This window comes from Mandrillus leucophaeus, unplaced genomic scaffold, assembly GCF_000951045.1.
Source record: "Mandrillus leucophaeus isolate KB7577 unplaced genomic scaffold, Mleu.le_1.0 Scaffold760, whole genome shotgun sequence".
In the NCBI taxonomy this organism is placed as follows: domain Eukaryota; kingdom Metazoa; phylum Chordata; class Mammalia; order Primates; family Cercopithecidae; genus Mandrillus; species Mandrillus leucophaeus.
Genome location: NW_012108253.1, coordinates 1259135 through 1284732, shown reverse-complemented (window position 1 = coordinate 1284732; position 25598 = coordinate 1259135). Strand labels below are relative to the sequence as shown.

Sequence of the window (25598 nt, the reverse complement as noted above, 5' to 3'; positions counted from 1 at the left end):
ATATTGGCTGTGGGTTTGCCATAAATAGCTCTTATTATTTTGAGATACGTTCCATCAATACCAAATTTATTGAGAGTTTTTAGCGTGAAGGGCTGTTGAATTTGTGAAAGAAAAAAGCAAATTATTAAGCCTCAGAAACTGGGGTAGGACTTCGCATTTGTGTTTTCACAAGCTTTCCTGGTGTTTGTAAAGTTTGAGAATCCCTGCTATGTTCCAGACATCCTTTTTCTTTCCTGACTACCATGCAGGTCTGTTGAGATTGAAGTAAGTGTCAGCTCATCTAGGAAGACTTCTCAGAGGCCCTTTCCTTCCCTAGGTGTATGGTCTTCGGATTTCCTGTGCTCCTCTCTGTCATTGGCCTTGCAACATTGATTTAAGTTACCTGGCTCCATGTTTTTTTCTCCTAATGGTCTATGAGTTATTTGAAGGCAGAGCTTATGTATTTTTTCATCTTGTTTATTCTCACAGCTAGCACAATGCCTGGTGTGTATGATTGGATATTTCATTGATTGATTGATTGGTTGACAGGGTCTCACTGTGTTGCCCAAGCTGGAGTGCAGTGGTGCAGTCATGGCTCACTGCAGCCTCAACTACCTGTGCTCATGTGATCCCCCCATCTCAACCAGGACTACAAGCATTTGCTACTATGCCCAGCTAATTTTTCAAATTTTTTATAGAGATGAGGTTTCGCTATGTTGCCCAAGCTGGTTTCAAACTCCCGCACTCAAGCAATCCTCCCGCATTGGCCTCCCAAAGTGTTGGGATTATAGGCGTGAGCCACTGTGCCTGGTCACTTGAATACTTTTTAGGCATATGTTGAATAGAAGACAATATGATTGGAGATGGGAGAGGGAAAAGCTGTAGTATGGCAAAATAAATCAAGATTTGAATTTAGAATATCTGACTTAAAATTAAATTCTTCCTATAACCTTCAATAAGTTACTCAATTTTTCTGAACTTTATTTTTTTTCAACTATATAGATAGGAAAAATAAAACTTTGTAATAACGGTTTAGCTGACAATATGTAATTCTTACTGGGTGTCTGGCACTGTTTTAAATGTTTTACATACATTAATACATGTATTCCTTAAAAAACGATGCAGTAGGTTCTATTATTACAGATATGGAAAACAAAGAGCAGGAAGATTAATTTGCCTAAGGTGACCATGAGGATCCAGTGACACAGTATATGTGAAAAGGAGTTGGTGAAAAGCTACATAAAAATATTAGATATCTTTATAATTTCCAATAGGATACTAATCAGCTTTGAAAAAATGACATATTCTAGAGAAACCAGATTTCTGGTTTCAGATTTGAACTCTCAAGAACTTGGAAGTTATCACTCCCATCCTCACAACAGCAAAAAAGCCTGAACAAACAGAAAATCAATGACTTTCCTTAGATCTGTCAAAGAACTTAAGCCACAAGGAAAACTATTCACCCTGAAAACTGGGGACTGGAAAGAGAGGGGCGGAGAATCACAGTGAATCCTAGCCAAGATAGCCAGGAGCAGAAGCTAGTAGAATAATAACTTATAGGAGCATGTAAACAGTAAGTGATGAATTGCCAGAGTCTTAGCATAGACTAGCTTGAGAGCTAAAAACTCCTAGGGGTCCAATTTTAGGGAACCCCCACCCTTTCATGGATTTTAATTCCATGAGTCCCATCAGGCTATCGCAGTCAAGATTGGAGAGAAATTTCCTTTTTTTTTCTGACAGGGGGAAGAGGAAAATAACTATTTTGAAATATACTCAGAGCATTTTGTTCTAAATAACAAAGGTCTACCAGCCAAAGAAACCACTTTAGTAGGATCTTACCTGAACAGGGGAAAGATGATTAAACAACCCTCCCTCTCTAGCCTTTCTGTCTCACATAAGGGATAGGGTTAAAAAGAATAAGAAATATTTCTGAAAGCCATAGCCCAGGGACCAGGATTGCTTAAAAACAAACAAACAAACAAATAAAAACTAATCATAAGATTATAGAATACTTCCCCTTCCTAACACCTTATCACCACATCAAATAAAGTAACAGTGGATTACAACTGAGCAAACTGCAAGACATAGATTGTAATTAAGAAAGAATTTCTAGGGAAACCCCAAAATAACGGTATACAAAAGCAAAAACACTAGAGGAAATCAAAGCCTCTGGCACATACAGCTACAACAAATACTAAACAGAGCCCAGCTCTTAGCCAGTTAATATATAAAACCTCACACTAAAAGGCTGATTACGTCAGTTTGTATTATCAGATATATCATTTTCAGCTTTCAGCCAAAAATTACAAAGCATGTTAAAAAGCAACAAGCACAGTGTGAAAGAGACAAAACAAGCATCAGAACGAGACTTATGTATGATACTAGTTTTGGAATTATCAGATCCTTTAAATAACCATGATTAACTTGTTAAGGGCTTTAGTGGAAAAAGCAGACAGCATACAAAAACAGATGGGTAATGTAAGCAGGAGATAAAAGCTCTTAAGAAAAAAAAAATTAAAAGGAAATACTAGTGATAAAAAACCTGTAACAAAAATGAAGAATGCCTTTGATGAGGTGGTTATTGGTAGACTGGACATGGCTGAGGGAAGAATCATTGAGCTCTAAGATTCTTCAGTAGAAACTTCCCAAACTGAATTGCAAAAAGAAAAGAAAAGAACAGACTATCCCAGCACTGTGGGATAATTATAGAAGATGAAACTTGCAGCTAATGGGAATACCAGAAGGAAAGTAAAGAGAGAAAGGAACAGAAGAAATATCTGAAGTAATAATGGCTGATAATTTTCTGAAATTCACAACAGACACTAAACCACAAATCCAGAAAGCTCAGAGACCACCAAACAGGATAAATACCAAAAAAGCACACATAGGTATAGCAAATTCAAAATGTGGATAACCAACGACAAAGAGACAATCTTTAGAGAATGTAGACTAAAAAAACACCTGTGTATTGAGAAACCAGGATAAGAATTACTCTTTTTGTCAGAAACCATGTAAGTAAGAAGCAAGTGGAGTGAAATATTTAAAGTGTTGATGCTAAAAACCCCCAGCAGCCTAGAATTCTGTATCTAGGAAAATTATCCTTCAAAAGTAATGGAGAAATAAAGACTTTCTAGGATAAACAAAAACTGAGGGAATATAGCACTAGTAGATCTGTCTTGCAAGAAATGTTAAAAGTTCTTCATGGAGAAGGAAAATGGTTTAGATTAGAAATTGGATCTGCATAAAGAAAGGAAGAGCATCAGAGGGAATAAAATAAGGTAATATTATATTTTTCTTATTATGAATTGATATAATAGATGACTGTTTTTTCAGAGTAGTAATAACCACAGTGTACTGGGTGAATGTGGTATAAAGGATGGAAAAGGAACTGACAATCTTATGTTCTAAGGTACCTACACTACTCATGAATCAATATAGCATTATTTGAAAGTAGACTTGGATTATTTATAAATGCATATTGCAAACACTAAGACAAACACTAAAAACTTTTTTAAAAGGACTATAATTGATAAACTAGGAGAGAAGAGAAATATAACCATACAAAATGCTTAAAGAAACAAAGAACAAATGTAATAAATAGAAAACAGTTACAAACATGGTAGATATGAATCCTACTATATTAACACATAATTGACAGGCCAGAAAATTGAAAATAGGTACAGAAAATGGACGTTCAGGACAAAGTATGCAGATTATGTTAACTGTAACATTTGTGCTTTGTTAATAAAAAATAGGTGACTTTAAAGCTTGTATTTATTGGTTTCTCTTCTCTCCCCTCCCCTCTTCTTCCCTCTCATTCTCCTGTTCTTCTCCCCTCCTTCACCTCTCATTTCCTTTTCCTCTCCTCTCCTCTTCTGTTCTTTTTTTTTCTGAGACAAGGTCTCACTCTGTTGCCCAGGCCAGAGTACAGTGGCGCAGTCATAGCTCACTGTAGCCTCAAATTCCTGAGCTCAAGTGATCCTGCCACTTCAGCCTCCTGAGTAGCTAGAACTACAGGAGTAAGCCATAATGCCTGGCTAGTTTTTTAACTTTTTGTAGAGATGAGATCTTGCTACGTTGCCCATGCTGGTCTCCAACTCCTGGGCTCAAGTGATCCTCCTGCCTCAGCCTCCCAAAGTGTTGGGATTCAAGCGTGAGCCACCACGCCCAGCCTATTGGTTTTTCTTGTAAAACTTGCTGTGTTCTTATATATTTGTTTTTATTTTAACAGGTAGATTTTTGTCTTCTGGAAAAAAAATGACTATTTAGTATTACTCTACTGAAGAAAAAAATACTGTGATTCAATACTCAATCTTAAACACACACACACACACACACACACACGATTCCTTTACTAAAATACAGATTTTTTTGTTTCGTTTTTGCTTCTTGCTGTGTTATCAGCAGTGGGACCAGCGATGTCTAACTAGCTCTAGGTTATCTCCCAGCTTGCTCTCAACTGTCCAGGGAAGCCCAGTAAACATGATAATGACCCCTTTGGTCCTTCAGGAGGTGGATTTTCTGTCCTTAGTCTGAAATGGTACATGCAAGCAAAGTTTACCCTGTTAATCTAAGATGCAAATAATTTTGGTGGTGGTGTATACAGACCTGATATTAAAGTCACTTGAAAATTGTTACTGTTTCTTCCTTTTGAACTGGTTTTTAGAAGCAAGCTTTAGAGTATTACTTTTAAAAAAAAATCCTTCCTGGCTTAAGTCTATAAAGCACCACTGGTGCATCTGGGGAAATGTCTGGAAGGCATGAGCCAGCCTTGGATGCACTGCCTGTGTGTGAGATGAGCCTTCTGAAAAAGCAAACTTCTCTCAGAGCCGGCCACAGCCAGTGCTGCAGTGAGGCCAAATGTATAAGAATTGATAAAGCAAAAGGACCGGAAGCTGGATGGTGGTGTGTGCCTGTCATATATTTCAGGCAAGAATCTTTTCGGCAAAATATTTTGCACTGATAGTCATGTCACCTTGGAAAGAGATGACTTCTTGGGAAGCAGCAAGAGAAAGTAATGTAATATACTGTCAAGGCATTAATGTGTCACTTTAATGATGTTTCATTTCAGGTATCTTTTCGTTTTTATAATTTCTTCGTTTATGTATAATGGAAAGGTACATTTTGTTCTGCTTTATATTTTCAAGGGATGATCATAATTATAGTCTGTATTTTAATAGTTTCTAATTGATATTAAGTAGTAGTCATTTTAGCATATGGAAAATAAAAATTAAAATGTAAAAATACTTAGAGCTTCGCAGTTATTAGAAGTTCTTAACCAGGGAACTGCTGTGACAAATTAAAAGCCAAATGGTTAAGTGATGTTATTAAAAACAAACAAAAAGAACAAATTTTTAAAAATAGATGACAAAATTTACCAACCTCAGATTATTCCTTTAAAAACGTCTTTATAGTACCTATCATTCTTAATAGTTAACCTTGCATTTTTGTTAAATATTTATTACATATTGTTCTTCTTGAATGCTTATTTTAATCTAGTTATTTGTACCTTTGAATTTTTCATAGTAGATAATCTATGTATAAAAATATAGAAATCCATTTTTTATTTGCTATGATTTTAATAATTCAGTCCTGTTTTTGAGAAAATATGAAAATTTGATGGGTTAATGAAATTAGTATATGTCTTTTAGTTGTACCAGCCTGTATCCTTCAAATGTATTAGCGATTCTGTCTCTTTTTATGTTAAAATAAAGAATTTTCTAAGTGCTGATACATTCTACAGCTGGAATAAGGCTATAAGAGATTCAGAGAGCACTACCCTTATTCCTTGGGGATATTTATTTAACTTCTGAACTGTTGGGTAGTTAAAAATTCATGTGAGAGAAGGATTGAGGTTGTGTGCTGAAAGTGATGAAAAGTCACGAAGTGGGGTCTCTGACCCTGCAGGCAATTAAAAACCTGCTTATCTTTTTCAACTACTGAGTTACACAAAAATTACTCCAATTACCTGCAAGTTGAATCTCTAACTAAAACCACCAGTACTCACAATGAAAGCCAGTTTCTCCATCCCATGTGTTTTGTGGGGTCAAGGCACTGGCAGGATGTGTGTATTAGCGCTTTGGTTTTTAAGTTCAGCAACTGACTGTTTCACTTGTACTTTATTCTCTGCTGGGTTGAAATGTATTCTTGAGGGATACCTGTGCTTTATTTCCAGATAGAAAACTACCTGCTACGAAATCACGAGACTAGAAAATACCTTCAAGAGCAGGCTTACCGCCTGCAGCAGGGTATTGTCACCAGCACCACCCAGCAGGTAAGCGAGCCAGTGCTTGTGACTTCTCCTTCTGTTCTTAACTGACCCTCTGAGAGCAAAAGACTTCTAGCGTTTGAATCATTTCCAACGGGTCAATAAGAACTAGTTTTTGAAAATGACAACAAATCTAAGTAGAGTTTTAGGGAAGATACTGAAGGAGGAAAAGGTAGGCTAATTCTAATGCTAAATATGCTCTTTTAATTATCAATCAACAATTGCCAGTAAGATAGGTTTCTATACAAATATTAGGAACTTTTGGTTATAATAGATAACAAAATCTGAAAGTGATCAAATTTGCTACTTTGGAGACATTCTGTTCCTTTCTCATTATTCCTTCACACTTCCATGGGTAGAATACAGATTCTCAGATTTTATGTTGACAATGTCAGGTTCATTAAAAAAAGAAAAAAAAATTCCGAGATTCTTTTGAAGAAAAGTTTGATGAGTGTTAATTAACACATGCTGAAGAGAAACTGAGGTGTTTTTCTCTTATACTGCATTCCTCTTCGCTCTACCCAGCTTTACCGAGGAAACAGAATTATAATAATTTTTTAAAAAGTGAAATATTTCTTTTCAAAAAATTAACCAAAACCAAAAATCACAAGCTATTTGAGGAAAGCAATTTATGTGTCAAAGAGCAAGATGAACAAAGGAATTGAGCTCAGATAATGCAGAGTACAGCAGAGAGCTTTAAAAAAAATTGTCATTGTAAGTTCATTGGGACTACAGAGAATGATATGTCCATAAAATAAGAATAGGCTGCTATGAACAGGAGTAGTCAGAGAATAAGAACAGTGCTTAACAATTAAAATTATGATACTCTGGTACAGAATTAAATAAACTGATAGGTCCAAACTAAGCTGGTCCTCTGGAAGAAAAAGTAGAGCAAATCTTTACAGCTTATAATAAAAAAGACAAAGATTAAAAATAGGAAAGCAAAGTAAGTGAAGTGGCTAATTGACTTAGAATAATCAACAGCCTTCTAATGGAGCTTCAAAATTATTATAAAAATGAGAGATATTAGAGAACAGAAAATAATAGAAAACCATTTCATATGAGTCTTGGAATTGATATAGCCCACTAGAATTGATCAGAATGAGTGGGCAAAGGGATCCACACCTAAATATATCTTGATGGAATCTCAGAACACTTAGAATAAAGAAAAAAAAATCTTAAAGAGTTCCGGGCCGGATGCCGTGGCTCACGCCTGTAATCTCAACACTTGGGAGGTCGAGACAGGTGGATCACTTGAGGTCAGGAGTTTCAGACCAGCCTGGCCAACATGGTGAAACCCTGTCTCTATTGAACGTACAAAAGAAAAAGTAGCCAGGCATAGTGGCACAGACCTGTACTCCCAGCTACTTGGGAGGCTGAAGCAGGAGAATCACTTGAACCTGGGAGGTAGAGGTTGCAGTGGGCCAAGTGCGTGTGAGACTCTGACTCAAAAAAAAAAAAAAAAGTTCCAGAAAGAGTAAATGGGCTATCTTACAAGGGAACTAGAATCATTTCTTAGCATCAATCCCAATTAGTATATGTAAACGAAGTAATGTCTTCTTAGTTTGGAAATGGATTTATTCTGGACCAAGAATCATATACCTAACTGTTTTCAGACATGAACTCAGAAAATCTATTCCCTTTGTATTCCATATATGAAAAAAAGTTACTTGAATAAATTCTCAAACAGGAAAGTATGCAATATGAGGTATAAATAGGATATGATAGCAGATATGAAATCGTAGAAGTTTTACAAGCTGAAAGAAAGTTTTTAAAAATCGCTGCTTTGGGAAAATCTACTTTGAGCTACGGGGTTAAGGGACATGGGATTGGCATGTCTTTCTCTGGGGCAGCCATAATCACAACTTTGTAACTACATTTTAGAGGGTTTAAAATTTTAATATTAGACAAGCATTTCTCTGATGGCCAGTGATGATGAGCATTTTTTCATGTGTCTGTTGGCTGTATGAATGTCCTCTTTTGAGAAATGTCTATTTATGTCCTTTGCCCACTTTTTGATGGGGTTGGTTTTTTCTTGTAAATTTGTTTGAGTTCTTTGTAGGTTCTGGATATTAGCCCTTTGTCTGATGAGTAGATTGCAAAAATTTTCTCCCATTCTGTAGGTTGCCTGTTCACTCTGATGGTGTTTTCTTTTGCTGTGCAGAAGCTCTTTAGTTGAATTAGATCCCATTTGTCAATTTTGGCTTTTGTTGCCGTTGCTTTTGGTGTTTTAGACATGAAGTCCTTGCCCATGCCTACATCCTGAATGGTATTACCTAGGTTTTCTTCTGGGTTTTTATGGTATTAGGTCTAACATTTAAGTCTCTAATCATCTGAATGGCAATCTTAATTATTGCTACATAACAGATTGTAAATGTTGAAAATCACAATAATGTAAAGGTAATGAAAGATACTAAAATTATAAGTTTAAGAGGGAGAAAGTTGAATGGTATTGTAAGTATGCTAAATGTTTAGTTTTTATTTCATGGAATTAACTGCTATTTTCTATAATTCATAAATCAAAAACATAAAAATAAGTATCCTATTTAAATTTAAAATGGAAGCCACCAGAGGAATTAAAGGAGCAGGGGCTTTAGAGAAATTAGAAGCTTAGAAGAAATTAGAGAAATTAGAAATTTAGAGGCTTTAGGAAAAAAAAAAGAATTTTTCTCTGCAAATTGAAAAGAATTGACTAGTAGGGAAATTTTTGTCATTTTAGACCATGTTGAATGACTCACATTATTTTCTTACCTTGTTAAAAATGTTATTTAATTTTCTGTTGCTTCTTCTTAACAGAGAATGAAAGAAAGATGTCCATAATAAAAATGTCATGTATAATATTCCAATTAGGTAAAATATGGATGACTATATAGATAGGCATAGAGACATGTGAAAGAGTGTTCGTCACAATATTAATGATGGTTATTTTAAGTGATATGAAAGGTGTATTTTATTCTCTTACACTTCTCAGTATGGTTTGAATGTTTTACAGTAAATATGCATTGTTTAAGCAAGAAAAAGTAAACCAATATGTGTTGAGAAGAAAAGTTGTACTGGTGAAGTAGCAGGACTTTTGATAAAGAAAGCCATTATTTTGACCTTACCAGTCCCTTAAAAATCTAATTTATTTTCCTGCAAAGAACTAATACTAGCCTAGTATTTTATGGTTTACTATTATTAACAGGTTTTTGTGTTTAATATGAAAAGCAATGATAGTTACATTGAAACTGTGTCTTGTGTTCCTTTATGAGCTACAATAATGAAGACTTCTCACTCTGTCACCCAGGCTGGAGTGCAGTGGCGCAATCTCGGCTCACTGCCAACCCTTGCCTCCCGGGTTCAAGCAATTCTTCTCCCTCAGCTTCCTGAGTAGCTGGGATTACAGGCACCTACCACCATGCCCGGCTAATTTTTGTATTTTTAGTAGAGACAGGGTTTCACCATGTTGCCCAGGCTGGTCTCGAACTCCTCACCTCAAGTGATCCACCCACCATGGCCTCCCAAAGTGCTGGGATTACAGGTGTGAGCTACCGTGCCCGGCCCAAGACTTCTTTTCTTTTCTTTCTTTTTTTTTCCTTTTTTTTTGAGACGGAGTTTCGCTCTTGTCGCTCAGGCTGGAGTGCAATGGCACGATCCTGGCTCACTGCAACCTACGCCTCCAGGTTCAAGCGATTCTCCTGCCTCAGCCTTTCTTTTCTTAATATAATATCTTTCCAACTTTTTACCCCTAATTCAGAGCAGATTTTGCCCATCCAAAAGAAATTACAGCAGCACCCTTTAATGCTTATTTTTAAAAGTACGTTTCATCAATTGAGAGAAAATTGTACACAAGAGCAGTTGGTGGATGTTTAATTCTGCATAGATGGCATTATTCTGAATTATCTGAGTCATTATGTAGTAGGTATATTGCCACCTTTACACTTTGGGAATTTCTTAGGACATTATGATTAGCAGTTTTTAGACTTTAATCATTTTAGTCACTTCAGGAGAGATTTACCTTGAAGATTCCAAAAACCTGAATATAGAAAGGATAGACCCTCTGTGACTAATGCCCCTGCCAACTTAATAGCCATCATTCTCAGTCATCATTCTCAGGTGACATCAAAGGCATTAAAGAATGTTTTAATGAAATATTGAAGTCTCATAACTGCTTGTATTTGTTTTTGTCTGGTGACTTTGATTAGGAAATATTTTTGTAAGACTCAACATTCTACCTTCGTTTTTGATACCTTCTTTTCCAGATGATAAAGCCTCTTAATTAGGACTCAGCAAACTTTTTCTGTAAAAAGCCATACAGTAAATATTTTACTAGTTTTGGAGCCCATAGGATCTCTGTTGCAGCTACTCAACTCTGCTGTGGTACGGTGAAAGCCACCACAGACAATATGTAAATGAATGAGTGTTACAATAAAACCGTAGTTATAAAAACAGGCCCAGAATTGCCTGCCACTTGCCACGCTCTTCTATTTAGCCTTCTTACCAAGAAAGAAAGAGAGAGATAGAGAGAAAGAAAGAGGGGGAAAGAAGGAGAGAAAGAAAGAGGAGGCGGGGGAGGGGGCTTTACTGCTTACAGCTATTTGCTTGGTATATTCTCTTTCCTCTTTCATGTGCACATCTTTACATTTGCAGTCCTAACTTTGTTAAACACTCACTTTGCAACCTTTTGAAAAATGGCCTCTGTCCCTCTTTATCTACTGAAATGGCTCTTTCATTGGTTTCTTTGTCACAAAGTACCGGGGCCTTTTCTCCTTCTTCGTCTCTTGATAAAAGGAGGCAGAATATTATGGTTAAGAATCTGGGCTCTCAAGTCAGATGACCCAGACGTAAATCCAGGCTCTGCTATTCCCTATCTGTACGAACTTAAGTTAGTCACTTACTAACCTCTTTAAGCCTCAGTTTTTTCATCTGTTTATTGGGGATGATGATAGTACCCATCTATGAAGGTGCTATAAAGAGTAACTGAGATAATGCTTGAAAAGTATTTGGCTTCTTACCAGTAAACATTAATGGTTTTTTTGGGCTGTTATTTTTATTATTACGGTTACCATCATTATTATGGACCATCTCATCTTTCTTAAAACTCAATTCTTAGTTCATTGGACAATGTGCCATTCTGAATGTTCTACCACTCTTGTGTCTTACCTTCTGCTTTCTACACAACTCTTTCTCTTTTCATATCCCCAATGCAGGATTTTTTTTCAAAGCTTTGTATTTAGTGTTCTTTTCCTTTGGCTGTTTACTTCTGTTTTAACTCTCTCATCTGTAGATGACTCCTGGATCTAACCATTCAGTCCCTGTTTCTTTCCAGAGAGCCCTATCTTGCCACTTATTTTTTTCAGCATCTCCACTCCTTTGGCATTCTGAGATACCAGTCATTAAGACCAAACTCATCCTTTTGAACTCTTGATTTTGCCATTTCACTCAGGAAAATCATCATTCACTGAGAGTTGAACCTTTGGAATCATCTTGAACTCTTCATTTGCTTTCCCCATCCATTACCCATTATATACTGTCCAGTGGCTGCAAAAGATACTTCTTTTGTTTTTATTTATACTACCAGCCCTCTTGCTAAGGTCTTTTTACTAACTACCTTCTACGTCTTTTTTTTTTTTTTTTAACAAGAACTGCAAGAACTAGTTTTTTCATCTTCCGTGTCTCTTCCTGCTTTCCACAGCCCCATGCCCTTTGTATCAGGGAAGCTGAGCCACCATGAATGTTTTTATGGTAAGGGATTTCTAGAGTTCACAATTGTGGGGGAGAGCTGGGGAAGTGGCACTCTGTGCCTTGGACACCATGTTCAACCTCTTAGCCTGCACTGGAGTGCTATAATATCCTACCTTAACCCATCATTCCAATCTGATCTCCCACTATAAGGTGCCTCTATTCCTAACCAGGAGATAGGAGTCATAGTGTCTGGATGTACCACTGCTTGGGTTCATTCTTTTGCTTAACAATCCCTTCTGTTTTCTCAATCTGTACAAATCTTTCAGGACTCAGCTAAAAAAATAAATAAATAAAAGTTATTTTTAACCTCACCTAGGTGTGATTCCTCCTTTGGCTAAAATTTTTTAAAAGCTTATATCATTCATTTATCATTGAATAAACAGTTGTAAAGGTCTATGATATGGCAGGCACTATCTTAAGAAATAGGAATTCAGCAGTGAAGAAAATAAAATGTTCATGTCCTTGTGGATATTATATTATGTAGCACTTTGTGTCTTACGTTACTATTAATTGTCAATATTTCTTCCCACTTCTAGGTTTTTAAGTTGCTGATGGCAAGGGGTAACGTTTTTCAACACTATATCTCCTCTATGCCAGGTGTTCAGTTTATTTCTATTGAATGGAATAAAGAAACAGATGTGGAGAGTGATAAAATTTTCTATGAATAAGCTGTTTGCTGGAAGTAAGATCAGTTGTATCAACTTGTGAGCAACAACAGATGACATTTATTGCTAATAGTTGTAATACTTACACGTGGGTTCAATAGCCTAGTATATTTGAAAAAGCCTAGGTAGTCACCAGCAAGTGTGATATGAGTTAGTGTTGTGACATAGTTGCCAAAGAAACCAATTTCACTTGTACTGTATTAATGAAGGTATACTTTCTACAGTAAGGAAGCTCAGCTCTGTGCTTACCAGTCCACTCTTATGTTACAATCCATTTCACTGAGGGGGGCATACTTCATGAGGTTCTAGGTGGAAGACAGAATGCAGAAGTGACTTACAGGAAAGGAGGTCAAGGGCTGCAGAACTGTGTCAGTGTAGGCATGGGAAAGGAGCTGGGAATGTTAAACCTGAAGAAAAGAACGCTAAGGACGAAAAGATGGGTGTATTTAAATATGTGCAAGACTGTCACTGGAAGAGATCATATGATTATGCAGGGTGTTCACACGGGGAAGATATGGGAACTGCAGGATGGATGTAAGAAGACAGATTGAGACTCAAAACCATGTCTGGGAATGACAGGGTACATTTTCTTGGAAGGAATTGAACTTCGTAAACTATGGCAGTCAACAACTTTTCTGTGTAGCTTTAGAGAAACTGAACACTATAGGGTTAGGGTGAAGTAGAGAGGTTAAACTAAACAGCCCTAACACAACCGTCTTCTATGAGGTCTTCTAACAGAGTAACCCAAGAGATTATAGCCTTTCAGATTGCATCTCGTTTATTTTTCATATTTATGTACTTGAGAGATGAATTATGAACTGATAAACCCCTTGATTTACTTTTTTCAAAATTTTCAATTTGTACTCTGTGTAATCATTGTATGTCATCTTAAATAGTTTACCTTTTCTGAGCTTTGAGCTCTTTCATGGTAAAGGATCTACATGTGGTCTGTTGAGCTATGCTCAGAAGAATCTTGGAGACGTGAGATTTTTATGTCTCCTTTGAATTGAAGAACTTAATTTTGATTTTTCTTTTGGATGACATTTTAAAATGTTCTACTTAAAGACCGTTTTTGTTAAGTTCCTGTAAACCCTCTCTCTTTGGTGAATGCATACATTTCAAGCATCTCTTTGGTCTCTCTTGGTGATTAAAGATATCAGCTTTATAGTACCTCATCCACATGCCTCTCAAATTAGCCTATTGTGGCCCCAAATGTATATCAATTTCTTTCTTAGTGTGTGGCTTATTTGTCTCTTGAAATTGGGCAGTCATTCTTTGTAAAATATGAATTATTGATGACCCTTTTTGCTTCGGGAAGCACAGATCAATACAATAGTTAGAAGAGTTATGATTTCTATCAATTAAGATTTTTAAAAACTTAAAGTTAGCTCTATTCAGGGCATTGTGTAAATGCAGAAAGATATGATTTCTGCCTACAATCATAGGCAGGAATCATAACTTTCTTATCTTAAATTTTAGGGATTTTAGGCAGAGAATTTGATGTGAGAAGCAATATTCATATAACTTCTTTTTCTTATGGGGATCTCAAGATACTAACTTATGTAACCTCAATATATTTTACAGCAATAGGAGCTGTTTTTATTATACATGAACTTTGGCATTACTGGCCCTTTATCAGTAATAGGTGCTTTGAGTGGTGTTATTTTACTGAATTGTCTTCATAACACACTAGTAAAGAAGGTGCGGTAGATATTATGAACGTGACTTTACAAAGAAAAAGGCAAGAGAGATGGCAGTGCTGCAGCAAGTAAACATGGGCTTTGTAATCAGACTTGAAGTCTTCGGAATAGTGTGTAAAAGTCTCTTTATCATTTTGAAATTTATGGAGGAAGAAGGGCAGACTTTAGTTTCCTATAGTTATGATATCAAATAATTCAAAATAGAGAAGTGCAAAGTTAACTAAAAAAAGAATATTGTTTGTCTCCTCTGCCAAATGAATTATCAGATGGAAGGGGACTCTTGACATGTAAGGTCTTTGAAGCATGAATAATTTTTTTAAGAACATGAAATAAATAGACAACCGGCAGCTCTGACGAAAATATTGGAGACACTTTTAAAACCACACTGTGGTTATCTTTTTCTTCAGACTTCTTGGCTTCCTTCATGCTTTTTTGTATAAGTATAGAAGAGCATAATCTTACCTTTTGTAATATTTTTTGTCTACCATAGGGATCCACCATCTCCCATTGGGTTTTGTATTTATATCCGTAAAACAGTTGAGAATGATTCAGGTGCAATTAACCTGGCAGGGGAGGCATCTTACTGTAAATTAGATGATATTAACTTTATTATTACCTATGTCAGTTTAATAAAACCTCAATTTGTTTTTGTTTTTTGGTAGCTCTTAGTTTACAAAGAAAAATACTTGATGTAATTGAATCAATTTTAAAAATACCGATTTTTAAGAGATACTCTGGTTTCTATAGTATTGAGACCAACTGACTGTCGGGCATCATTTTGTAGTCATCGCAGCAGTCTCAGTGTTGCACATTTTATTTCTCTATTTCCTCAGTACCTAACTCTATGTCTAACACATAGAGGGTGCTCACTGAAAGTTAATGAAGGAGTTAGTATCTAGCAGAATGTCACCAAGTGAGCTTCTGAATCATCAAGAAGTGTTCACTTTTGTTCTAGGTGCTGCATTCCCTAAGGCAGGAAAGGGAACTGAAATGCCTTCAATGTTTTTCTGGCGTTAAAGTTGCCAAAGGTTACTTGCATGAATAAAGTTAATTAATAATTGCTTATAAGCAGCATTCTCAACGATTCCAGTTAGAAGGGTTTGAGGTTTTCATCCTCATGCATTCTGTGGTTTGCTGAAGTTGTTTTCATACTCCTTCATTCTGTGTTTCCTTCTATCTGAATATCGGCGTGGCTGACTTGGATGCTTGCCTTTTTCTGGTTTGGAGCAGATGATTGACAGAATATGTGTGAAAGTACAAGATCATCTCAACTCCTTACGAAATTGTGGGGGAGATGCTATCCAGGAAGATTTAAAATCAGCAGAGCGGCTCATGCGTGATGCTAAGAACTCTAAAACGGTGAGTTTCACTTCAGGCTGTGTGAGAGTCTGTTGTAATAAAAGCGTTTAATAAAATTTAGTTTTAGAAACCAGTTTCAACTTTCTTTCTCTCTCTACCCAATTCCAAGTTTACTAACAAGTGGCAAAGTGAGCTGAATTAGCCTTGACCTCCTTTCTGTACCTGTGCTGATTACCAATAATCAAGATATAGAATAAAAAGCAGAGGGCCAGTGTGATTTCCAGAGGGTGTGATTGGGCCCTCAACAACTGAAAGGGAGCTGTAGTTTAAATGAGTAACAGCTCATTTAAAATGATTCTGCTTCTAAGCTGATAACATGAAACTCCCCGCTGTTGCCTCTAAAAGGAAGTTGCTTTCACATTAGACTTTGGTTCCCAGTGTGTGACTTAGTAGAGCAAGGACTTAACTGTGAGTCGGAAAAACTGAGATCTGGTTTTGGTTCTGCTGTTAGAATCACACAATCACTGAATGTCATGAGTATGAGGAATCTGTAGATCAATCAGATACTCTCGTGATACAATAAGAAATGTATATTTGGTCTTTGTTCCCAGTTCCTGATATGAAGCTTCTAAAACCCTTGTAATTTCCTGAGTGATAGGGATGATAGGAGCATCTTTTGTTATAATATTTGGTCTTTGTCCCTGGTTCCTGGCACAGAGCTTCTAAAACCCCTGTAATTTCCTGAGTGACAGAGATGATAATAGCATCTTTATTATTAATGAAAAGCCCCTCTCATCACACCAGAGTTTATCCTAATGAGGTGACTCTTCCTGTGCCCCTAGAAAGTTGCAGGATAGGGAAGGTTGCCAGAGGAACCAGCCATGTTATTAGTGAACTGAATCTGTCAGCTCCACCCCCTGGAATCCTTGGAAATGGAGAGGGGCTGGTGATTGAATGGACACCAATGGCCAATGATTTAATCAGTCATGTCTATGTAATGGGTCCTCCATAAAATGTCTAAACAGTAGTCTTCAGATAACTTTTGGGTTGATGTACTCATCAACATGCTGGGAGGGCTGTATACCTGGAGAGTGCCCCCGAAGCTCCCCCAGCTCTGTACTTCACCCTATACATCTTCTGTTTGGCTACTCCTGAGCTGTATCTTTCATAATAAACCAGTAATCATAAGTAAAATGCTTGGCTGAGTTCTGTAGGTCATTTTAGCAAATTACGGAACCTGAGAAAGGATTTATGGGAGCCCCTTGAATTTAAGACTTGTTAGAAGTACCAGTAACAACCTGGGACCTGTGACTGCCATCTGAATTGGGGATAGTCTGGTGAGACTGAGTCCTTCACTTTTGGGATCCGAGGCAAACTCTGGGTAGACAGTGTCAGAATTGAATTGAATAGATTTGTAGGACACCCATTTAGTGTATGCAGAGAACTGGAGACTTGTCCGGTGTGGCAAACACCTACACTTTTGGTGACAGAAGTGTTGTAAGTAAAAGCAGGTCAGCTTTCATACCCCAGATGAAGAAATTAAGACATGAAGCGGGGCTGGGCGCAGCGGTATGTGCCTATAATCCCAGGTACTCGGGAGGCTGAGACAGGAGAATTGCTTGAAGGCGGGAGGCAGAAGTTGCAGTGAGCCGAGATCGTGCCATTGCACTCCAGCCTGGGAAACAAAAGCAAAACTCCATCTCTAAAAGAAAAAAAAAAAGACATGAGGGGGTAATGTGTTATTCCTGTGGTTTCAAAGCTGCTTAATGACAGAAGTGGTCAATGTGAAAGTCTCCTAATACCCAGTCTAGTGTTTCTTAGGGTTGCCATGATTCATTGAATAAAAATGAATGCCCATAGTCTGGATATCAGTTTATTAATCCGTGCAAAGAGCCTTTGACTGAGAAGAGATCATGCCTAACAGTATGTCTTCACCCTTCTCATTCACTCTGCAATGGCTTTGATTGAAATATTTACTCAGTTATAAAGAGGTTTTTTTTTATTTCTCTTACAGTTGTTACCAAATTTATACCATGTTGGTGGTGCATCTTGGGCGGGAGCCAGTGGCTTGTTATCCAGTCCAATTCAGGAGACCCTGGAATCAATGGCTGGAGAAGTTACAAGAGTAGTAGATGAACAACTAAAGGTTTGTGGGATATGTTATTTGGGAAATGAAATTGTTAAGATTTAACTATGTGTGATAGCATTTTATTCCACAGCTATCTGTGTTTTATAGATTTGTATGTGTGCATGCTGCAAAGATGTACTTGTAGTAAAAATTGAACACTGTGTCTTTTGCAGCTTCATTATAAGTTTTGGAAAGACTTCTTACATAATCATTTTTGATGGTAAACCTCTAAATGTACCTAATAAATTATGGGTTGCCACTGATAAAGGAATGATTGATTTCTATTAAGGGAGTAGAAAGAGAAGTGTGTTTCAGGAAAAAATACCTTCTGTTATTAACATCTGATTTAGAGAATGGGAAAAATGATGGTAAGTACATTTACATTACCTAGATAGTGCTTATGTGGGGAGTCTGCCGCTGGGTGAATAGATAATCTTGTAAGGAGCTGGTTGAAAGACTAGGAAAGGTATTTAAATGTAATTACAAGGTACTCAAAGTTGCAGAGACCTGCCTATAGATTCACTGAAAAAAAGGTGAAAAAAAGGTAAAAAAAAAAAAGAAGTTATTGAAATTTTAGGGGAATAGACTAATCTAAGACCAGCTTTTGCTTAAAGTAACTTCAAGAAACACCTACACTAGATAAATTTCACGTTCAGAAAGTTTTCATCACTTCCAATCTGCCTATCAAGGCAGCTTGTAAAAACTGTGTCCGAATTTGTGTAAGTATTTGGCTGGTTTTCTTCTGAGAACACAATTACTACAGCATATAGGGATTTGAAGTACAAATCAGTAATAACTTTGCAGCATGTTAATTACTCTCTTTGAAAATTAAGTTAATGAAGGAGAAAATGTGAGGTTTTCTTTTTAAGGAGTTTAATCCCCTGTCTTCCTGTGCATATGATACAGAGAGACTCTGTGTGTCATTTTTATTTTATTTAATCATGGTTGTTTTTAATCCATCCTGAGCAGGGACAAATGGGCAGAAAAAGGAGTGGATGGTAGAGTTCTGCTAGACCATTTATTAATTAATAGCACTTCTTTTATCCTCCATGAAGGATAACATATTTAAAACAAAATTGACTTTGTTGTTTATTTTTAACTGTAAAAACTGACTTACTCTTTGTGAAATGTTTAACCAATACTAACATGTAGGGAATAAAAGAAAGTGAAAAAATTCCCTGAGATCCCAGAGGTAGTATCTCTGTTAATATCTTAGTGAATTTCTAGACATTCTGTGCCTATATAAACAGTTTTTTATATAAGTGATCATACTATACATACTGATTGGTAACCTTATTCTATTTGGTACAATGTCATGAATACAATTATAGGTTGATGAATAATCATTTTTAATGGCTATGTGGTATTCCATTGCATAGATGTACCAGCATAATTTATTTTATAATTTCTGATTAATTTAGTTAGGGTAAATGTCTATAACTGACCCATTGTTATGTCAAATAGTATTATACTTTCATATGTATTCACACACTGCTATTCACTAGTGCAGGCAATTGCTGATTTTGCCACATCTTTAACAATGCCAAGTTTATCAACCTTTTAATATTTTTCAATGTAATGGGGAAAAAAATTTTTTCATTGTGTCTTTTTGTTTGTTTTTTGAGATGGTGTCTAGCTCTGTCACCCAGGCTGGAGTGCAGTGGCATGATCTCAGCTCACTGTAACCTCTGCCTCCTGGGTTCAAGCTATTCTCCCGTGTCAGCCTCCCAAGTAGCTGGGACTACAGGTGTCGGCCACCACGCCCGGCTAATTTTTGTATTTTTAGTAGAGACGGGGTTTCACCATATTAGCCAGACTGGTCTCAAACTCCTGACATCAGCTCAAGTGATCTGCCTGCCTCTGCCTCCCAAAGTGCTGGGATTATAGGCATGAGCCACCGCTCCCGACCTCATTGTGTTTTCTGGATTTCTTCAATAACTCAGTGATGCATCAAGTAATTTCATCCCCCCTTTGTATTTCTTCTTCTGTAAATTATGTATTCATATCTATTGCCTAATTTGTTTCATTTGTAAGAACTTATTCCATACTGAAAATTGGCTAGAATTTAAATGGGCATGAAGCATTTGTAACAGGACCTTTCCTGTCAAACAGCTTCAAAATTGTCATTTCAACTGGTCTAAACGACAAACCACCCCTTATATCTTTGGTGTTCATTTTCTTCTCATTGCATGGAATTGTTGAAATGGATTCTTGCCAGTCTCTTTCTTAGGAGGGAGCAGAAGGAGAATATCCGAAGTATAACTATATGTATTTTTAAAAGCCTAAAATAATATAAATATATTTAGGGTTCAAAATATTTTCTGTAAATAGGCATTTCCTACTTTTTTTTCAGGCTAATTTCTCTGACCCCTCTTTAAACATCCCCATTGTTCTCCATTCATCATCGCCTCCTTGTTTGCAAATATCGTAGCATGCTTTTCTCTCATTCTCACTATTTCGAAGGTCCCGGGCCTCCAAATGGCCTTTTCCCCACCTTTTCCTGTTCCTTACTTACTTGTTTTTATTATTTTCCGTCCTTCTGAGTTTCAAGTTTCTTCTCCTTTGGGGATGTCTGGAATGAAGCAGAGAAAATCCTCAACCAAAACATCTTAATTAAATGTATTTTAAAATGTTCTTTTAACTGGGTGCACGTTTCAGTTTTGATACTTCTAATGGACTTCCTTGTATTTCCTTCCAGTTTACATGACAAATGGACAACCTTTTACTATTTTTTAAAAAATACCATTTATCTATTTATATAAACTTCTAATGCATTGATTTTCTTAAAATTATGTAGGCAAAGTGTATTTTTAATATAACCAGTGTTCAGTTTTAAACTATTGTGTCTCTTATTGAATTCACTACTACTATCAAATTTTCCTAGTTAAAAAGTTTCCTTTTTCTATTTCCCACATTCTCTAAAATTAACATATTAAACTCACAAGAGCTAAAGTCAATGGATTATCTTGTTTAAAAGTTATTTTGTAAAAATAGTTTTTATTATAGGAAGTGGTAGATTAAAAAAAGGAAGCCAGCAGGCCTAGATTTGTGTCCTGGGTTTCCTGCTGTGTGCTCTAAACAAGTTGCCTAACTTTTTTGGACCACGTTTCCTTCTGCAAGATTATCTTGGCCTCATGATAATCAGGGGGATTTATTCCAGCTCTAATATTTGATCATCCTGTACCATGGCCAGTCATAGACATTTTGAACATTGAATGAGAATAAGTTCAAATAACTCTTTAAGCCATCTTTCCAAAGTATTATTTCAGAAAGCAAAATAAATGGCCAGATAAGCCAGCCGCCTTAGTATACTTCCTGGAGGAGAATAAAGCAGTAAGTCTGGAGAAATTCCTTCTTTGAAGGCGATGATGTTTACTCTAAACTGGCCTGTTTTAGGTATTTCAGAATGACAACAGTCCCCTGTTTTCCCTGTTTTGATCCTAACGTTCATTCCTGGAGTAGTAGTAGATGAACAAAGGGGAATCGAATGTTTTAACATAAGGAAACATTCATTTCTCCCTTCTGGACTTAAAGTCTAGGGTATTTGTGTTGGCCTAGGAAATTCTTAATTTCGTTCAGGGCTTAAATGGTAAAATACTTGACTGGTAAATTTCAGCTTTACTTAGGATATGAGGCCTGAGGGATTTAGGTGGCATTTTGTCAACTATTAACTCAGTTTAGCCAGAAGAGTTCTCTGAGTTTTCTTCTTTCTAAACTTTATATTTTCCAAAGCAAAAGAAAGGAAGATTTCAGGGCATTTTACTATGGAAGTTGTATTTGCTGGTAATGAATTACAAGTCATTGGCTCACTGCAAGAATATAAGAGCATAGCTGCCATGTTAAGGTTATTAATCCAATTTATTTTACAAATATTAAACAGGTTTCCTAAGTACCATTAGTTATTTTTTCAGTTAAGAAATATAGACCCTCATAACTGTCATTAGAGATACATCAAAACAAAATTGGATTATCGTATTTCAAAAACAGGGCCTGTTTACTGCAAGTTGTCTGAAGGTACTAAAACAGGGAGACTAACAAAATGAAGGCTATATAAAAAAAGTTAGGAAATATGGATAGAATGAGAAATTTAACATAAGCCTAATTTAGATTTCCCCCCAGAAAAGAAAACAGAGACTAGGGGAAGGCGACATTTGAAGAGATGACAGCTGAGAATTTCAGAGATGGATTAAAGACCAGCATCTTCTGATGCAGGAAGCGCAGTGAAACCTAAAGCAGGATAGATAAAAGCAAACTTACATCTAGAATCGTTGTAATAAAAAGTGAAGAGCGCTGAAGATAAAGATCTTGAAAGGAGGCCAGAGTTGGTGGTTGGGGGCAGGCAGGGAGAGGCTCTTTTTTTATTACTTAAAAAAAGACCAGTATTAAGACTGACAGCTCACTTCTCAATAGTTAATGGAATCTAGAAGACAATGAAATAGTATCTTTAAACTTTAGAGAGTACATAACATAGCAATCTAGAATTATATACTCAATGGACCTGGTTTTTACAAATGAAGGTGAAAGCATTTTCATCACTTCAAAAACTGAGATCATTTACTGTCACTGGGCTACACACACACACACACACACACACTCTCACACACACACACACACACACACACACACACCAAACACTAAAGGATATACTTTAGGACAAAGAAAAATTATCTAAAAATGTAGTCTGAGCTACAATTGTGAAAGACTAATGAGCCGGGAAGGTCCAAATATGAGGAAATGGTAACATTACATGAAACAATGACATTAATGTCTAACGTGCTGTAAAATTTTAAAAAGCAAATACTGAAAGTGAGTGTATAAGTTAGTAGAAAGTCAGTTAAAGCAATCCAAGGTCTTAGTTTTATTCTGGAGAAGTGTTAAGAATTCAGCATTAGAACTGCATTGTCCAATGTGTTAACGCATTAACCACATGTAGCCATTAAAATTACAATTAAACAAAATTTAAAATTCAGTTTCTCAGTTGCACTATGTACATTTCAAGAGCTCAGTAGCCACATGTGGCTGTTGCCTCCCTTATTGGACAGCACAGATATTCCTATCATCTCAAAGTTCTATTGGACTGTGTTGCTTTACACATGAAGTAAAATACGCATGTTAAAATTCCTAGTATAATCACTAAAACAGAGGCACTAAACTAGAAGTTATGCTGCATTTCTAGAAGAGCATTAGGAAATATTGGGTTATTTTTGGTGTCATAGTGACTGACATGGGCAGGTGACAGTGATCCTAAAGATCATACAAGGTTGAGTTCCAAGCCAGAAGAATTGATCCCACCCAAATGGCCATATCACCAGAGAGAAACAGGTCCGTGAATAATGACAAATGGTCCAGTTTTCCAGAAATATGTAACAATTTGAAGTGTGTAAGCATCTAATCATATGGCTTCGTATATAAATAAATGAATAAGTGGACAAAATTGCAAAGAAAAATGGACGAATTTGCCATTGTGGTAGAGATCTTTTAAAATAACTGCCCATAACTGATAGATCAAGTAAAACGATGACGAAGATTTGAACAACAGAAATCTCAATTGCAATCTAATGCAACTATTCAATCAGTGCACAACAAAAGGAGAATGTGAAATTTTTTTCAGGTGTCCGTAGAATATTTATGAAAAATGCCCATGAAGTCATTAAGGTCATCTGCACAATTTCAGAGACCATATTTTCTCGTCTCAATTCAAATAAGTTAGAAATTAATAACAAAAGATAGCTAAAAAAAAAGACCCCACATGTTTATAAATTTAAAAATTACTTCTAACTCATGGGTCAAAGAGGAGGACATAATTTAAATCAGAGGATATAAGGAATTGAACAGTAATATAAATAGTAATATGAGAACCTGTAGGAGGCAACTAAACCAGTACTTAGGGTGAAATACATAATTTTAAGTACCAATATTGGAAGTGAGGAGAGGCTGAAAACTAATGAGCTATTAATGGATAACTTAAAAGGTTAGTAGGGAGGGTCATGATGCCTACATGCTTTCAGGTGTTTCAGAGGGAGGGAGAAACAAATATTGCAAATTATTAGCAACTGGTGAATTTTAAGAGTTAGGGTAATAGATGTTTTTCGTCCTATTTTTTCCAATTTTTGCTAGGTCTAGATTTTTTTTTTTTTTAATGGGGGAAATACTTCCTTTAAAGTCAGGAATAAGGCAAAGATGTTTATTTCATCACTTCTATTCAGCTTTATACTGAAGGTCTTAGCCAGTGCAATATGATAAGCAAAAGAAATGAGAAATGTAAGAATTAAAAAGGTAGAAAAATTATCAGAATTTGCAGATTTTATGATGTCCTACATAGAAAACCCAAAAGAATCTGCAGGTAAGTTATTGAATTTGTGTGAGGTTTCTAGATGTAGAACAATATGTAAAAAATGATGCCAGGCACGGTGGCTCACACCTGTAATCCCAGCACTTTGGGAGGCTGAGGCTGGAAGATCACTTGAGCCAGGAGTTTGAGGCCAGCCTGGGCAACACAGTGAGACCTCATCTCTACAAAAATTTTAAAAATTAGCTGGACATGGTGGCCCGTGCCTGTAGTCCCAGCAAGGTGGGAGTGAGCTATGATTGCACCACCGCACACATACAAATCTGGGTGGCAGAATGAGATCCTGTCTCAAATAAATAAATAAATACATAAATAAATAAATAAATAAATACAAATATAATTGTGTTTCTATATGTCAGCAACAACTAGTTAGAAAATGTCATTAAAAATAGTCACCATTTAAAATAGTAACAGAGAGCCTGGTATGGTGGCTCATGTTTGTACTCCCAGCACTTTGGGAAGCTGAGGCAGGTGGATCACCTGAGGTCAGGAGTTCGAGACCAGCCTAGCCAATATGGCAAAACCCCATCTCTACTAAAAAAAAAATACAAAAAAATTAGCCGGATGTGGTGGCAGGTGCTTGTAATCCCAGCTACTCAGGAGGCTGAGGCAGAAGAATCGCTTGAACCCGGGAGGTGTAGGTTGCAGTGAGCCGAGATCACGCCACCACTGCACCACTTAGTAACTTAGTAACTTTGTCCAATGTCACTCAGCTAGATTTCAAATTTAGATCTGACCTACGCTGATGCCCTTTCCATATCCTTCCAACCGTATCACCCATCTCAGACAAATCATTTAACTTCCCTTAGCTCACATTCTTCAACTGTAAAATGGTGATCACATGAATAACTGCCCTTCCCATTTTCACAGATGTTGGAAGGATAAAATGTGCAGAACATTTTTCAAACTCTAAAGTGCTGTATGAATGTCTTTCAACTGTTATTATTAATGCTGTCTATAAAGTGCTGTTGATGTTTTTGTCTGTTATTTTTCATGTTGTTTATTGTTGTCATAATAATTAATATCTTACCTAACACTAAAGCTTTTCTTTTAAAAGAGTAAAATTGGCAGTAGTTTCTGTGATTTTTCTGCTACTGCTGTTTTGATAGAGCAATTGAATGGTTCACCCTAATTTGGGGTTTCTGTGATTTGTAGAATCTCAGAAGCATTCAAATATGATATATTTGCTAGGGTTGCCTGTGACTTCATTTTCTAGTACCAGGGAAAACAATTTCTTGTGGTAAGGGTGTGTATAAAGGCTTGATGTTTGTATTTTTTAATCTTCTCCTTAATGGCTTTGTGTTAAATACAGCTGACACACCATAACACTTCAGATGCCAGCGTGAAGCTTGCTTGGTTCTGCCAAGTGTCGATTTAAAGTGATTACCAGAGATCAATGATCATCCAACAGTCACAAGTCACCCCGGGGCAGCTCAGAATTCTTGGTTGTGCTCTGGGACTCTGTCGTGCTCCTGTTCTCTGAGGG

The 25598-nt window shown here is 36.5% G+C and overlaps 1 protein-coding gene across 2 annotated transcripts in view; it reads left to right on the top strand.

The window, feature by feature from the left end:
* The window catches only part of LRRC16A (leucine rich repeat containing 16A), a 371092-nt gene that overhangs the window by 276554 nt on the left and 68940 nt on the right, over positions 1–25598 (top strand). For both annotated transcript variants that reach the window (XM_011966488.1, XM_011966487.1), the window contains exons 24-26: positions 6155–6253; positions 15567–15695; positions 17650–17781. In XM_011966488.1, coding sequence (XP_011821878.1) covers positions 6155–6253; positions 15567–15695; positions 17650–17781 — 360 coding nt within the window. The remainder of the gene's footprint in view (positions 1–6154; positions 6254–15566; positions 15696–17649; positions 17782–25598) is intronic.